The 17455-nt window shown below is 40.1% G+C and overlaps 1 protein-coding gene across 5 annotated transcripts in view; it reads left to right on the top strand.

Annotated features, from left to right (window-relative positions):
- NPAS3 (neuronal PAS domain protein 3) overlaps window positions 1–17455 on the top strand; it is an 838777-nt gene that overhangs the window by 402745 nt on the left and 418577 nt on the right. For 3 of the 5 annotated variants that reach the window (XM_012773419.3, XM_012773416.3, XM_012773405.2), the window contains exon 3: window positions 13257–13339. In XM_012773419.3, coding sequence (XP_012628873.1) covers window positions 13257–13339 — 83 coding nt within the window. The remainder of the gene's footprint in view (window positions 1–13256; window positions 13340–17455) is intronic. The other 2 variants (XM_012773417.3, XM_012773413.3) reach the window with 1 other exon arrangement.

Raw genomic sequence — 17455 nt, 5'->3', positions numbered from 1 at the left:
ACAAAGACAGACTTGGGGCCGACAGGTTGGGGAGAGAACATCCTTGTTGATGAGTGCAGTGATGGATGACACTGTAGCATGAAGTGAGGGGGAAACTTCAAAACAGCCTCATACCGAAGTGGGGTCTTGCACTTTTTAGAACATATTGGCATCTCTATAAACCCATATATATGAATTTTCATGTCTTCATGAAACTGGCAGGAGAGGCACTCCAACAGTGCAGGCTGGGGTCTTTGATTTCCTATTTACACAGTGTAGAAAATCGAGATGTGAGACAGCTCTGATATAATGAGCCTGCAGTATAATGAGCAGAATGGAGACTCAGTAACAGTAGGGGAGAAGGGACAGAGACTTGGGGGAGCAGTGATGGCTTGAGTTTGGATATGGTCAGCCAGCTTCCCTATTAGAGTGCACCTCTGAACAAGGGTTATAGATCTCGATAATGTTTTACCATCATCTGGAAGACCTTGAGGCTGAGAATCCCTGTTGTGCTGGCTGGGCCACCTCACCATGGTACATCATTTTTGTAGATTCAGGTTATAGTAAAATAAAGAGTTTTCCATCTTTTCCCATCTCATGGCTGATGGTTGCTTCTTCCTCTCAGGGTATAAACATCCTCAAGTCACTTAAAAAAAAAAATCTCTTAGGCCGGGCGCGGTGGCTCACGCCTGTAATCCTAGCTCTTGGGAGGCCGAGGCGGGCGGATTGCTCAAGGTCAGGAGTTCAAAACCAGCCTGAGCAAGAGCGAGACCCCGTCTCTACTATAAATAGAAAGAAATTAATTGGCCAACTGATATATATGTAAAAAATTAGCTGGGCATGGTGGCGCATGCCTGTAGTCCCAGCTACTCGGGAGGCTGAGGCAGAAGGATCGCTGGAGCCCAGGAGTTTGAGGTTGCTGTGAGCTAGGCTGACGCCTTGGCACTCACTCTAGCCTAGGCAACAAAGCGAGACTCTGTCTCAAAAAAAAAAAAAAAAATCTCTTTACCCTGGGTATTTTCCCACTACTCTACTTGCCCAGCTTTTGTCCCTTATTCTCTTTCCTTTCACGTCCAAATTTCTACAAAAGCAATGTAAAGTGTATACCTAAGTTTGTTAATTTCTCATTCATTACTCAACTACTGCAGTGCCCCACCCAAGGTCCTCAGTGCTCTCCGGGATATTTGATGGCGTCGAAGAGTTTCTCCTTAAAATGTTCCACTCTTCTGCTTTCTAGGACACCACTGCCCTTTATCTACGTCCTAGCCCTGCAGCTGTTCATTCTCAGGCTCTTTGCTGGTTCCCCTTCCTATAAATGCAGATGTTTCCCAGGCTGGGCCCCCAGCCCTTCTCCCCTTCTGTCCTCCTATGGTTTGTGCCCCAACCTGCAGGCTCTGACTTGCAGCCAAATCCTCATCTCTGCCAAGAACTCAATCCTGAGCCCCAGACCCACTGGGTATTTTGATGGGCATGTCCTAAAGATACCTCCAGTTCAATGTCCCTTCTTCTCCTTAACACCTTCTTCTCTTCCTCCTAAATGTCCTACTGCAGGGAATGAAGAAACCAGTTATACTGTTTGCTAACCCAGACCCTTGGAATTCATACTTGAGTCTCCCTTGTCTCTTATGAAATCAATCACAAAGCTCTCTCAATCCTCCTGAATACCTTTAGCGTTTAACCCTGTGTGCAATCTTATTGACTAATGTCAACTCCTCCTTGTTTCTCGCCTAGACTATGCAGTAGCCACATTCTCAGCTTTCCTCCAAACATGGCTCTACCCTCTGCACTACTCCTCTGCTGACGTAACACGCACGGCTCACGTCCCTCCCGCTCAGACTTCACACATGGAACCTTGTGTCCGTGTGTGAACTGCAGACTCCTTTCAGTGTTAGGCCATTTGCGACTTAGCCTGAAGATGTCTTCCGACATTTCTTCCCCTACACATAACTCTCCCTTGTCTGGCTCACACCGTGCCAGTGTCTGTTCTCCCTTCTCTCCCTGAGCACTCCCCTCACCCCTACTAGTCCATGGCTTTTTTGTCTGGAAAACTACTTTCTAGCCCAAACACCCTCTCTCTTACATCCAACTCTCTGAATCTCACTAGAGTTAGATTCTCCTTTTCCTGGGGTCCTTCAAGTAAACCATTACTTTTTTACAGTTTATATTTCTTTCCCCTGAGTCTCTAAGTTCCTCCAAGGTACTGGCTCCTTGTCACTTTCTGAACCTGACAAGCTTCTCCTGTCTTTATACTTTCTGTTCCTTTCACCTGGGCATCACCGTACTCTTTCACTTCTCAGATACGTCCTCGGAGAGGCCTTCCCTGATCTTCCTGTGGAATACAGAAGTCTGTCACTTCAAAAAAAAAAAAAAAAGAAGTCTGTCACTTCTTTCCCCTCCCCGTTTTATTTTTCTTTACACTGTTCCTCATGTATAAATGTGCTTGTGTCATTATTACTGTCATTGCCCGACTCTCCACTAGAATGTCAGCTCCATGAAGTCATGTGTGTCCTTGTTCACTCGTTGGTGGCCTATGGCCTGTCACTTAGTAGGCCCTCAATGAATATTTAGATGAATGATTAAATCGTATCCTTTCCAACTAACATATTCCTGGCACCGAGTAACCATTCAGTAAAGGTTTATTAAGAGAATAAACATGCATTGAATTGTGGCTAAATAAATTCCCATGTCTGAACCCACCATCCTGAAGGGACCCATGGCCCGCTGGAAGAGGGAAGCAAGACAGCTGGAAGCCACATAAAAATGACTGGCTAGTGGCAAAGTCCGTTCTCATCAGAATTCTGGTTCAGTTATTCAGTTCAGATTTTTGGCAAGTGATGCAGATTATTTTTCAGAAAATGTTGATTGATTGCACAGTTGTACCCACTTCATTTGCAAACCTTCATTATCTCTTTTTCCTTTCCTCCCTCTGTCTGCATTTAGAAGGGGAGGAGCAGTGTGTAATTCCGCAAGGCAGTTTTTGTGAATAAACCAACTAACTGGCTGCTTCTTTCAGTCTCACAGTCTCCACACAGAATCCAAGTGTCTGCTTCCGTTGTGTGTTCTCTCTTGACTGAATCTCCTTGCATTCATTCACTTGAGTATTCATTTGATTACTTACGAGTTCATTCAGTGAATCAGTTGTTCAGTTTCACTGACGGTACAGGTATATGCGGATGCTTGACTTGTCAAAAGCAAGAGTCCTTGACATGGGGTCTGTGGGTGGTTTTCAGAAGCGCTTTGGATTTCTATAACTGTATATGCAAAGTTTTATGTGTGACTATTGTTTGAGAAAGAGCATTTGCTTAAACAGCCCTGTTATTCAAAGAAAGAAACATGTTAAGAACCTTTAATAGAGAAAGGCTTGAGCTTAGCCTTGAATCTAAATAATAGGTCCTCAACTTAAGTTTTTTCTCTGTAATCATTTACTGATGGTGATAAGTACAAAAGCATGTACTTATATATGTTCTTGATTCCAGGTCTGACAGTATGTAAGCCTGTTTACTAATCTGTGTACTCCAAACTGTGCTCATATCTCTTACATAGTTTCTAACTTTGCCTCAATCATAGCCTCTGGTATCCAAGAGGCAGACAGCAATAGTGATGCAGACCTTGAACTGCTGACATAAGTGAGACCTAGTTCCTGCTCAGTTACTGTTGATAATTGTGTGGGCTTTTGTTTGTATGAAATCAGAGGAAATACGGTGGGGCAGTAAGAGCCAATTTTGGTTTCCAGCGGTGGTGGCTGTGTATGTTTACCTCATGAAGTTATGTCTGAGGCATTCGGCATCTTAAAACAAATGCCAATACTGCTGGAATAGGGCATGAGTGAATCCTTCAAAAGAAAATTCAGTGGGCAGTTGCTGACACTCAGCGAGTTGCTGGCTCTTTGCCCGTGTGTGTGTGTGTGTGTGTGTGTGTGTGTGTGTGTGTGTGTACGTGCACGCACGCGCACTGGTTTGAGGCCCTGATTGCCCTTGGCTCACAGGGTTTTTGGTGACACTGTGGATTTGGTATCATGCTGTAGGAAAGGCAGAAGCTGGTGACAACATACAGGGGGAAAAGCCCTAGTATTCCATGAAAATTGGGGTAAAGATAGTTAATGAGAAAAGTTGTCTTCGGCCCAGACTCTGCTTTTCATAACAAGCAGGAGAGAACTGATATGTGCTGAGTGCCCCCTGGGCCGGGGCCTGGGCTCTCGAGTGTTCATTTATTCACAGGTATTTATTGTGCCTTCTGTGTCCTGGGCCCTGTTCTAGCGGCTAGGGCTTCAGCAGTGCAAAGTGATTCCTCTGGCTGGGGAAGGTAAGTTCTGGTGGGGGAGACAGGCGCTATGCAAATAAGCTGCAGGAGGACAATCAGAGCAGTGGGGGCATGTCACATGTCCTCACAACTGCTCTAAGAGGCATTAACCCTTTTGACAGAATGAGAAATTGAGGTCCATGGAGCCTAATTTGTCTAAGACCACCCAGCAAATTAGGGGAAAATGGAGGATGTAAAACTTGGTCTGCCTGACTCCAGAACTCAAATCCTTGCCTCCGTGCACAGCTGTTCCCTAAAATGTCATTCCTCTCAAGCAGCTTCCTGAGAATGAATCAGATAGCCTTCAATAAGTGACCTGAGTCACAATGATGCCCTTCAGAACCCCAAGGAGATATAACAGTCTGGTTGGTGACAAAGTCGCCTCGCGTAGAGCCCAGCTGGACGTGCTGACGTGGGCGTGCACTTCAGGGGCTCGGATGTACGCAGTGGTGTTAGGTAGAATGGGAGATAGGATTGTAAGGTTTTTCTGTGGGTTTTCAGACAGTGCTGAGTGGACTTTGGTCCTCCTGGGTGTAATTATGTGGCTGTTAAGCGGCACGGTTGATCCCCCAAGAAGGCACTGCATAGTGGGGGTCCCAGCCCTGCAAATGTCTGAGAGTTGCTGTTACAGTTTAAGGAAAAGCAATGAAGTGCCTTTGTGTCTGACCAGTGGGTCCCAGAGTCCTGACCATTTAGTTCTCTGTTCACAAGACCTCACTGCATACCCAGCTGCAGCAGTATCTATTCTGAGACCTTTCCTGACCCCACTTCTCCCTGCCCCCACACCCTGAGTAGAGAATTGACAGTTGTACATTTATTGCATTTTATGCATTTGCTTATGTGTGAGTCTTCCCACTAGGCTCTGGTCACCTGGAGGGGCAGGATGGTAGCTTTTCACTTTTATATCCTTTGACACAGTGCCTAGAACAGAGTAGAGGCTCAACAAATATTTTGCATGCTTGCTTTTAGCTTTCTTCTGCAAACCTATCTAGAAATGGAAATAGGAGCCTGACTTATATTTCTAGCACCTGGGTCAGTGGAGTTTAATATCTTTTGTATTATGAGGCTTCACTAAATTTTCAGTGAATAAAGGTATTGTGCCTAGGAATTGTTCAGAGTGACTTTTCAATAGCAAGTGCTTGTTTTAAGCAGAGCTTTGTGTCCTTTGGGCCAACACCCCACTGCTTCATGGAACTACTTATGTTGACTTTTCTTTTGGCGGAAAGAAAGTTGCTGAGCATGATGCCAAGCATTGATGTGGCCCGAAAGAGAGAGAGAGAGGGACAGAGTGTGTGGGGATGACTGAATGGAAGAAAAGGGGAGAGAAGAGGGAGAAAGCAAGAGACATTATTTTTTCTCCCACAGAAACACAAGCTGCTTCCTGCAGAGCCGATGTTTCTTAGTTCCCTGTCCTATAAGTGGCCTAGGAAAGCCCAGAGGATGGATGGAGCATTAGACTGGAAGTAATAAGGTTGTGCCTGACTTACCTCAGTATTTGTAGCAGATGTTACAAATGTCATAACATGAAGCTTTGGGATCAGACTGAAAAATAAAAAATCAGGATACCAGATGTGGACCTCTTCCTTTTACCAGCAAGTGCAGCCGACACTGCACCGATTCAGTGGTAATCTCCACCCCGTTCCTACCCGGCAGACTCCCGCCACTGACTGCGAGCTGCTGAGGTGTGTGTGTGTGTGTGAGGGGTGACAGCAGCGAAGCAGCGCTCATTGGAACAGCTTTTAAGACAGTTTGCAAAATGAAAGTGTGCTAAACCTTTCCCCTCCCTGAGGGAGCATACCAGCTTTAACCCCCATTAAAAATTTAAACCACTCAAAAACTTATTAGTGCATTTGTGAGGAAGATAATTTCTACCAATGGAAGGACAATATTAAATGTTCCAAAGTTAGTGCTGTATTCAAATCCCAGATTTGATGTGTTCTCTGTGTTACTTCCTTTGAGAGCTTCGGTCAGAGAGCACTTGGTGTCTCTCTGTGAAACGTGTGCTTAATTCGTGAGAGGCGTGTGGTATTCCTGCCTGACACACACAGAGAAGGTGGTTTGTAGAGGAAAGTGGTCATTGGAAGAAGGATTTCAACACCACCACCACCAGAAGCAGCTCAAAACTGGGGCCTGAAGATTGTACTCGGAGAGCAGAGCAGCTTCCCGCCTCAGCAATATGTTCAGGCACGGAGCCTGGGCAAGAGTCTGTGACTCCCGCTCCGTGTGGCACAGTGGACTCTTCCTACACGCGGGACTGCCTCACTCGGTGGACTGTGTCTTAGTCAGCCCTGTATCCTGGGCACCCAGCGGAGAGCCTGCCTCACAGTGAGGTTCAATACACGTTTGCTGCTCTAGCCCTGAAGCCAGAATAAATTAGTTTATATCTTCTTGCTGAGTTCATGTTAGATAAAAATCAAGACTCTCTATCACTCAGTGATTCTCCTAGTCTATATTCTTTATTCTGAAGTCACTTTATAACTGTCTCTCTCAGACATTCTTCAGATTGAGAGGGCTTCCAACCCAATGTATCCTATATCTCTGCTAGGAATCCAAAGATAGGTATCAATTTTTTGTCATGATTGATTTTTCTTACCTTTTATTTATTTTGTAAAGAAATGAGAAAATGTCCATTCCCTCCGCTGTGTAAAGGGAATGAAATAGTTAACTTTAAGCTTTGTGGCCAAAAGCAATCCCTGTGAGTTCGAGTTGTCGAAGCCAATAAATACACTCAGAAAAGCCTCGGATGTGTTTTAAGTTGGTAAAAACCAAAGTCCTAAAAACATTGCCCTCTTTTTATGTACATTGCTATTTTGGAATAATTAAGAAAATAAAATTGTAATGATTGAGTAATAACTACCATTTTAAAAAACTCCTCTTTGGACCATTAGCAATTACTTTTGGAGTGTCAGGAACACAAGGCATGTCCTTGTCTACTAGGCCAGCCCTCTCCTCCATGATGCCTGGCATCTCTTGAGGACCCCTGGTGTACCCCACTCCTCAAGCCTCTGCCCAGGCTGTGGATCTTCCTGCATTTTCCTGAGGTTCTGTCCTCAGAGACTTTGACTGTCAGAGGTTGACCTCATTCCCTCAAGTGCTGTCACTCCAAACAGCAGCTTAACTCACTGCCTTAAGAATTTCATTGTCAAGGGAAGTGTGGGTTCTCCCATGAAGAATGTTAATCACCCTATATGTAGCCTGCGTAAGGAACGTACAGTAGTTCCTATAGTAACTGCCAGATTGTTAGAGAAAGGCCATTTTCCCCTTTCTACAGCTACAGATGGAGAAATATCTCCCTAGGAACTCTCATTTCCTTCAATAGAAAAAGAAGACAGGGGTGAGCAATGTGAATCTTTAAAATGGAAACTTTGTACTGTGAAGAAGTCTCTAATTTGTTTCTGATCAAATATGTGAAAGCATTGTTGAGACTTATTACAGAGATACTTGGGTGCTATTTCACATTTAGAGGACTATGCTGTTTTAGTGTAGAAAATTGTAAAGAAAAATTTTCAAAAACCATATGAATGCTATTTAATTCTTAAGATGAGAAGTGCATAATAAACACTCCCTTGACATTAGTTGAACGTTGTATGTTTTCCTCTTAGTTCTTTAATAGTGGAAGCAATATAAACATGCTTCTTTGAAAAGCAGTCTTGGTTTCTTTTTCCCAAATTCAGCAGTTCATTTGTAAGTATTTAAACTTTCACAGTTGTGTCATCCCTAATTCTTTCACCTAATTCATTCAGTCCATACTTAGATTGTGGAAGATATTTAAATATGTATTACATCAAAGAACTTTAGATCAGCATAAGACTTTGTATGGTTAAATACCTTTTTTGGTCTAAATTGGTAGCATAATGTGTTAATAGGCTCTGGGATATGAATTATGAAGACAGATTTTTTAAAAAGATGCACTAAGTATGATTTTAAAAATAAAGTGAATACAGGAGGTTTTTTCCTTTGTGTTTATTTTTAATCAAACATGTGAATAATGTCCCTATTTCTTTTCTCTGGTCATCAATTATCCTGTATTTTAAATAGCAGAAACTAATCTTGATGAAAATACTTTGAAAAAGCATTGTTTTTATTTGTTTTCAGATATTTATACGATGCACTGCATGAAAACTCCACATATAGTGCTTTCAACAACAGAGTTTCAAATGCAGCATTGCTACATGGATTAAGCTGGTACCCAGCACTAGCTATTTCAGTGTCTCTTCTCCAGACCTGAAATTCCCCCAGTGTTCTGAGGCATGCATGAACACTGAAGAGTTTAGTGTTGATAGGATCCAGCCTGTCAATGTGGGCCTCACAGTAGGCAGAGCTGCAAGGGCCAGTTTCAGAATGAAGATTTAGTCCCATGTTACATGCAAACATAGAAATTTTTATTTTGATAGGGAAACACACACACACACACACATATACATGCACACGAATATATACTTTATGAACTTAAAGGGCCCCTGAGAAAACCCTCTCTGGCTTTCTTGGCTTTACAGCGAGGATATCTAATTGAGATTCTTCAAGGAAAATCCCTTTTCTTTTCTTCAGTAGCCATGGAAAGACTCATTAAGCATTCTATACTCCATTCTTTCCCAGAGCCTCACTTCACTCAGCCCAAATGCTAAAGCCCAGCTCCGGGAGAGATGTTCAGGGATTCTTTAGTCCTTCCTTCCCCACAAGCTCACTGTGGGAACAGATCCTTGCCCTTGGGATAAAGGATTCAGAGGGCAGCCATCAGAGGTGACCCCACGTGAAGCTGGCCTTTTTGGTAGGTGGGGCTTCCTGGTTCCATTCTTGAGACACTATGTGCAGAACCTTAAGGCTACATTTACCTAGGGTACTATACTGTTGCCACTTACAGGGAGAAATGAGAAATGATCTTCCCTACTGCCAGTTACTGCTTTGTCCTAATAAAACAATCTGTGGGAAATCCCGCCTCAGGATGCCATGCCCACCTTCACCTTTGAACACCTTTTTCGAGTGATCCTTCAGCTAGCAAGCCCCTCTGTGGCCTGTGGTCTACCTTCGCGTTGTGAACAGTGCTGTTGAGGAGCTGGGGGCGTGAAGGAAAAGGGCAGGGCGGAATACAAGGGAAGTAGAGCTCTTGACTTTTCCCCTTTTCATTACATGTGTCCACTGAGCTGTCCTGTTTCTGTTTTGTAATGGGTTCTTCTGTGGCAAGCTGACCTTTTGGCTGAATAGGTCAAACTCCCACTGAGCACTAATCCTCCACCTTCCTCATGCTGGCGTGTCCCCTGAGGTGGGGAGCTGGTGAGGAACAGGACTGGGAGTACATAGTGCATTTCCCAAAAGGAGGATTGTCCTTTACTGCACTCGATTAATTCTCAAAGACCACCATGTGAGGTTATGCTGAAGGGTCCAGATTAGAACGTTTTTGCTGACATTGTTGAGGGGCCAAACTAATTTTTTGGATACATGTTTCAGACTGTGGTTTCCTTCCAAGTCTTCTACTTTTTAATGAGAGAAAGGCCAAATGCACAGTCCTAATGATTCATCATATCATTTTGGATTTCTGAAAGAGACCGTTGGAATTTCCTTAGTTGATCTTTTTTAAAATAAAAATCCTTTCTCCCTATGCATCTCTTTCATTTAAAGTCTCTTAAAATATTAGGTGTTTTATTTTTGACCTTTGTAAGACACAAGGTAGTAGAGTTGTGGTGTTTCTTGATATTATATGCTGGGCTTAGTTTTTGTTCTAAATTGCATACAATTTTCTTTGGACTACTAAGTTTCATAATGTTAGTTACCTTATAGTAGCTAGAAATTGTCAACATTGCAGAGGCACTCAGTAAATGTTGAATTTAATTTTAAGTTGGATTACTGTGGTTTGATCTTTCTTTCCTATAACAGTTTGGATAAACTGTTCAACGTACACACTTCTCACATCTCACTGTCAGTGAGCTAGCTAGTGACATAATCTTCACAGACTAGGGATTGCACATTCCATTTATTTAGCAATGTCCTGTGAGTAGAAACATGGGCCGGGTTTTTTTGTTAATTTTGTTAGTGTTCTTTAAATTCAGAAAGTAGCGTCTTATAACTGAACAGGAAAGTAAATGAAATGTATCAGTAGATCTGATGAAACATTGCTTCCTCAGCAATAATAAGTGTACATTGTGTCCCAGCTACCATATGGTTTTAGAAATTGTCAATTTCCAAAATACAGAAATCTGAGAGAGCCTCAAAAAGAATTTATTACTTTTCTGAGGATAATGGATCCCAACGAGGAAAGTTTTTCTTTAGGTATTAATGATACTCTGTAAACACAATGAAATTAACACGAAGAAACAAAATAAATGTGTTTGCATTATTCCTGAGTTATCAGATCATTGTCTCAATTCTCAAAATGCCAAATGTGATTGGATAGGTGCAAGATAAGAAGTACATATTTAACATCTATTCTATAATGCTAGAGTTAAATCTGGGCTCCTACCAAGGGCATAATGGGCTCCTGTTTAACATATTTATGTTGGTTGTAAAATTAGGAACTGTCATTACAGCCCACATCACCTGCATAAGTGCAAAACATATAAATCAAGAGAAGTTCCCCTGCCATAAAAATGCCATTGAATAGAATAGCATGAAAACTACTTACAAGATACTTATATATTATGCTAGCATGTATGGGGATACATACTCAGATTTCTAGAGGACTTGAAGAACAAAGAATACTGATGCAGGTAACACTCACAGATGAAGACATTTATTTAGAGAACAGTCTGAGCTCTAGTGGGGAAAAGGCAGGAAAAGAAAGACCACCAAACCCTGTGCACCGCACTGAAGACAACTGTCTCGATGCTTCTAGGAGGCGTTTGAGCTGCCATCTTGGTCATTCTAGAAAATAAACACTCTCTTTTCCTGTGATGTTTCAGAGTCTCTTATTATCTGGAGGCATTTGTTCTCCTGCCCCCTCGTAATCCAGTTCTCTGTAGAATATTTTATATTTTCTAAAACCAGTCAATTTTTTCATGAGGTGCAGTGGTTTATTTTGAACTTTGTAGTTGAAAGCCCTGAAGTGCCCCCTAATTATGAACTATTAATAAGGAGCTTTCTGAATCCTAATTACCGCCTCAAAAAACAAAGTGGACACTTGAAGTTTTTCAACTCTCCCTTCTCCCTCCCAAAAGCCACCCACCCCCATAATCTTACAAAAAAAAAAAGGCTGCAGATTTTATTCATGTGGGATCATTCACACCAAGCTACCATAATGTGCAATTAACACTCTAGAAACTGAAAACAGTATTCAGCAAGACAGCTGCATTATCAAAAATGCCAAAGGAGTTTTGAAGGGAGTAATGTGCATGTTAGAATAGGAAATTAATCAGAAGCATGCACACACACATACACACTTTAGGACTGTCTAAAGTATATCTGAATAGTAGAATTTTAAAAATCCTGTGTCTGTATTTATAATAAAGATTAATCTCAGCATAGAAGACTGATTTTTCTGTTTTAAGATTTTTAGTTGTATGTTTTGCTTCTGAAGCAAATGAGAAGGTTAGAGATCTCTAAGATCCCTTCCAGCTGGAATATTCTTTCATAATAATCACTCTTCAATTATATTTTATAAATTTTCCCATTGAAAAAATGCCCCCTTGATTTTTCTCTTGCTAGTAATAATGATACTTAACACTCACGCTGTTTTCAAAGTGCCTTTTCAACATTTCAGACACTAAGTCACAATTGTAGGGGTAAACTAACTCCCTACTTTTGCACACTGCAGTAAACATAAGTACATTTATATTAAAATCCCTGCTAAGCTATGGATCCAACTGACCAGTTTAGTAACTGAAATGAAACAGAATTATCCCAGTAGCATTTTGCTGGAATTTTCATGTCAGCTAGCTGAAAATGTTTTTAGAAGTAAGAAAGTAGGCGATTTTTATTTTATTTTCAATTAGTAATATCTGGGCTTGAGGGAACAATCATTTGTAATTAAATTTTCAAGCAAATCACAAAAACAGGGAATTTACTTGTTGGAAATATAGAAAAGATCTGAATATTCCCTTTCATAAATCACTGTAAAGTGAGCAGATTTTTCTGACGTTTGAAAACTTAAATACCCAGAAGAATAGGTTTAAGACCAAATTGGCACTACATGTTAAAAACAAAATTGTAATGAGATGACCCTCAATTCTGGATTCCAAAAATATCATGCATCAAGCCCACATTTGTTAGGGATTATTGCAGTTCCTTGGGTGGCAGGTGCCTACAGGAAAAGCATGTGGGGTATGCCGAGAAGAAATATGATTGACTCTAAGTTAATAGGAGAACAAAACTGTTCAGGACCTCGAGATAAGAAACAATAACGGACGTGGTGAGGCGTGTGCCGGCCAAGGGTTCACCTGGGCTTCAGTTGGTCCATGTGAATATGCAGTAAATACGAAATCCAGCCACCTCGGGACACTTAACACTAACTAGTGCAAACAGTCATTAATGAGACTCTTATCTAGTACATTAATTATTAATTAGTTATTAAATTGTTAGAAAGTTATTGCATTAGAAAATAGAAAAAAATGTTTGTGTTTTTCTAGCACAGAGGATATGAAAAGTTTAGGATTTTTTTGGAGGGAAAAATGCAGTATGCAGATGCTTGAAAATATCAATACCTTGCTTTTAAGAAAAACAGTATACTAATTTATTTTAAAGGAATCTGAATATTCATATGTTTTTACTAAAATATAGCAAAAATAATCCAAAAGATTTTTTTAAAAGTCGGAATGTGTTTTTGTAATGTGTCTAAGCAGTTGACATTCTGAATTGAAAATTCAACCTAGGCTGTGCTTATGCTCAGACAACTCAGAACCAAAATTATACTGGGCGGTGTTTCAGATCTCATTGCTGTACTAACTAGGTTGAGGTACAATTTGAGAGAAATTAAGCTGAAGGTATGAAATCAGAGCTCCAACTTAATTTTTCTTTCTTTCTTTTTCTTCTTTCTTTCTTTTTCTTTCAAGTTATAGGTGCACAACGAAGGAGAAGCCCCAGTGCACTAGCCATTGAAGTATTTGAAGCACATTTGGGAAGTCACATTTTGCAGGTACTTTTAAAACAAAAAGAAGCTTGTTTATATTTTACCAAAAAAAATCCTTATGTTTAGTCTTTTTAGAATAATGTTTTAAAAATGTCAGCTATGTATTTGTTGTTATTTAATCTTGGAATTCTGAAATTCTTATGAATTTATTTTTTTCTTTTTAGAAAGCCATCCCTTGAGAGAATATTAATGAGAAAGGGAGGGCAAGTATTATTTGTGCTGTAATAATTTAGATGGATTGCACTATTTAGTTGATGCGCAATGTGTAATAACTGGCTGTTCCCAGAATGATTGTGTGTGTACTGTATTTGTAAGTGGATATCTGTGTGTGTCTTTGAAGCTATATATTGTTTTTGGAAGAGCTAAGTTTTGTTGTGAAAGTACTGTGACATTTTTCCATGTTGCCAAATTTTAGTTCTTTGCTTGAGTTTGTATTTGTAAGTGCTTCCAATCTCAATGTTTGCCACTCCAATTAGAAAATTTCTCAGGGTGAAATTTTAAAGCATATCTTTAAGTGAAAGGAGACAGATAATAATTGATTTTTCCAATGAATTTCATGATAAATAATTGTTAAGGTTGCTAGGATTGAACTGTAGTTTCCTTAGAGAATATTCATCCCACACTCAGCATCTTGCTTTATTCAAAACTTTAAGACCGTCTCATCAATTCAACACATTTGCCTTCAACCATGGATAATTGTTCTACATTGTTCCTGCTTTCAGGGTAAATGTTGTCATGGCCAAATCTTTTTTTAACTATGGAAGAGATATATATATATATATATTTAGATGGAATTAGAGAAGCAGACACGTTTGGGATATTTAGGTGGCTTATTGTTTTTGGAAAAGGTGGTTATATTTTTCTTAAACCTCGAGGTAAAATAAAGGTAAACTCCAGATTCCTGTTCAGTTTAGAGTTCCTAAAAGTGGCCACTATGGTGCTTTAATTTTCTATATAGTAAAAAGCAGTACTGAATCTAGCATATTATTCCCAAAGTGTGTACCTTTAAGAAAGTGTTACCAGATTCTCCCTAAAAAATTAGCTTGTGGTCAAATCCCAGTGGTTCTCCAGAGCAGTTTCTTTTCTCGCAACACTTGTTCAAAGGATGCATTCTTGAGCCTCAACCTCTGCATCTACTAAATCAGAGTTTACAGGGTTAAGTCCCGGAATTTGTGGTTTTTAACAACTTTTTGAGATAATTTTGATGTTCCAGCAGGTCTGAGATACCACAATTCACATTTACAAATTCAAGATCCTGAAGAGTCTTACTTCATTTATTTTTGTTTAATCTTACTTTTCATTTTTCCATTAATATCTGTTAATATATTGTAGAACTGATGTTTCTAGAAACACACCTTGGGAGTTGCTATTCTCATATGTGCATAAAATTTTGAATTACTTTTGCAGTAACCTAGGATTAGTTTCAAAGATTCAGAAAGGGATCATGTTTTTATTTCCTTGTGTCCTGTACATACTTTGTTCAGAATATTTGTCATAAGTTTTGTATGGGCCATGACTTACATATTGTTAGATTCTGGTGTCATTCAGGACTGCTCCTGTGTATATTTTGAAGCAGTTGGTGCCTAACAGTTATTAATGGAAAAAAAATTGTTTGAAAAGTAGTTCTAGATTATTATCCTCTGAATTCTTTCGGGAAATCTTGACTCCAAAGTCCTATGGGGAAGGTGACTTAAGAGCTGCAAGAATTTAAACTGACATAAAACTTATAAGTTTGAATTGAACATAATCTCAGTATAAAAATATAATGTAGAATGACTGTCCCAAATGCCAGTTCAACATTATACTTTGTTGAGAGAATGGGGCGTCTAGAGTGAGGCTGCGAGCTCATCTCCATTTTGGGTTGGTCACACTCTGCTCAGCCAGCACACTTAAAGGAAACATAGACAGCTGGATGCCACGTGGAGTAGCACAACCACACTGGAGAGTGACCTGGAAATCGTGTTACATGGAGCGTGGCAAAGGGCCAGGAGATGTTTAGTTTGGGAAACACCTGAGTTAAAAGGAACATTAATGCCCTCTTTATATATTTGAAGACCTCATGTCAAAAAAAGAAGAGAATATATTGTGTGTGGCTTCAGAGTATGGAACAAAGATAAACAGATACAAATAGAAAAGGAAAAAAAATTACCTTTGTACAAGAAAACTGCTAAATAGGACTGGCCACATTTGGAATATGTTCACAGCTATTGGCTTGCAAGGGCGGCTTGGTAGGGATGCTTGCAATAAAGTCAAGCATCTGGCTGGGGGGAGGGGGGATGGCTCATGTCTGTATTCTCTGTCCTTTAGGATGCCAAGGCAAGAGGACACCTTGAGGCCTGGAGGTCAAGACCAGCCTAGGCAGTGTAGGGAAACCCCATCTCTTTAAAAAAAAAAAAAATTAGCCATTGTGTGTGCCTGTAGTCCTAGCTACTTGGGAGGCTCAGGTGGGTGGATCACTCAAGCCCAAGAGTTCAAGGTTACAGTGAGTGATGATCACACCACTGCACTCCAGCCTGGGTAGACAGAGTGAGACTCTGTCTTGTTAAAAAAAAAAAAAAGTGAGGCATCCAAGCATGTTTGTACTATATAATCTTGTAATTGCCATAGAAACTAAAACTTATATCATTCGATTTTAACACCAATGGCTATAGAGTGGAAGAACTAAGTAGTAATAACAATAAGAGCCTCTGCTAAGCTATCTAATTAGTTGTTTTGCCTAATTATCAGGGAAACTCCTCCGTCTATGTCTTTACCACATTCAACAATGTGCTATCTCAGTGTTCTGCAAGGATAAAATGGCTTCTACATTTTGTTTCATGAGGGTCCACAGTAGAGTCATGGAGATTCATGAATACTGGCATGAATTTTTCCTTCCCTTCCTTCCTTCTTACTATTCCTCCACTTGATAAAGACCTATGTGGTCAACAAAGTATAGATATGGTCTCTAACTTCACAGTTTATAGTCATCCAAACTTTCATATACTTAGTAAGAACATAGACTTCACTGTACATGGCTGCCATCTTAGACTAGCTTGCTTGGAGGAAAGAGATTTTCTAGATTGGTAACTAGTCATCTGATGATCCTATTACCTGAGAGAAGTTGAAAGGGGTATGCTTTTAAATAGCCAACCAGATAGGAAATAAGCAGTTGGAAACCTGGGTCTGGTTCCTCTAGAGCAATATTGGCTAGGGCTGAAAGCTGGGAATTACTGATCACTGGTATTTAGATGTAAAGTTCAAATCAAGCAATGGGGTACAGACCATAGAAAAGATGTGGAACAAAGAGAAGGTTCAGGAGAGGTAACCCTGGGGCATGTCATCTTTTAAGAGGACAATAGAAGAAAGGAGAGAATGGAGTATACAGGAAGGGAGAGGAAACCCCACAGGATTTTGATTTTTGTCAGAGGATGGAGTATTAATAATGTCAAGGTAGCTGAGGATAAATCCTTGAGTGGAACAGGTACTGAAGAGATACAGGTTTCCTCAATTGAAACAGTTACAGTAAAATGTTAGGTACAGAAGAAAAAGCTAAGGAGTAATAGAAGGTAAAGGAACAGATCTGGGTGTTAGTGGTAAAAGAAGGGTGGGAATTAAAAAGGGAGTGTCAAAGGAGAATTGTGTTTTTCATGTTGCGTGAGTATGTTCATTTCTCTGAGATTCTCAGGCCAAGCATTTTGTGCATATTGGAAAATAGATGGAAAAATAACTCTATTGGCCAATTATATGCTCTTTAGCAATCAGCCTTTTAAAAATCAATATCTTGTGGTCATGTCGGTATTAAGAAAGGATTGGTTTTCATTACTACTAATGGCTAAATGTCATTCCACACTATGATGTACCATAATTTATTTAACCATTTTCTTGCTATTGGGTATTTTAATTATATCTAAAAGTTTGCATTTTTAAGCAAATATCAACTGGGGTGTGTGTGTGTGTATTTCAATTATAAAAACTTAGTCTGGATGATTTTAGCTTAAATTTATTGAATTTTTACTATGTACTAAGTTTTGTGTATTGTGCTAATTAAGATCTCTTCTTTATATTATCATATACTCACAATATGTACCTTTGAGATAGGTGCTAAGATTAGGTACATCTTAAAATTAAATAAACTAAGACTTG

The sequence above is a fragment of the Microcebus murinus genome, chromosome 6, assembly GCF_040939455.1.
Source record: "Microcebus murinus isolate Inina chromosome 6, M.murinus_Inina_mat1.0, whole genome shotgun sequence".
Classification (NCBI taxonomy): domain Eukaryota; kingdom Metazoa; phylum Chordata; class Mammalia; order Primates; family Cheirogaleidae; genus Microcebus; species Microcebus murinus.
The sequence above is the reverse complement of the archived record's forward strand: the minus strand, read 5'-3'. Positions and strand labels throughout refer to the sequence as shown.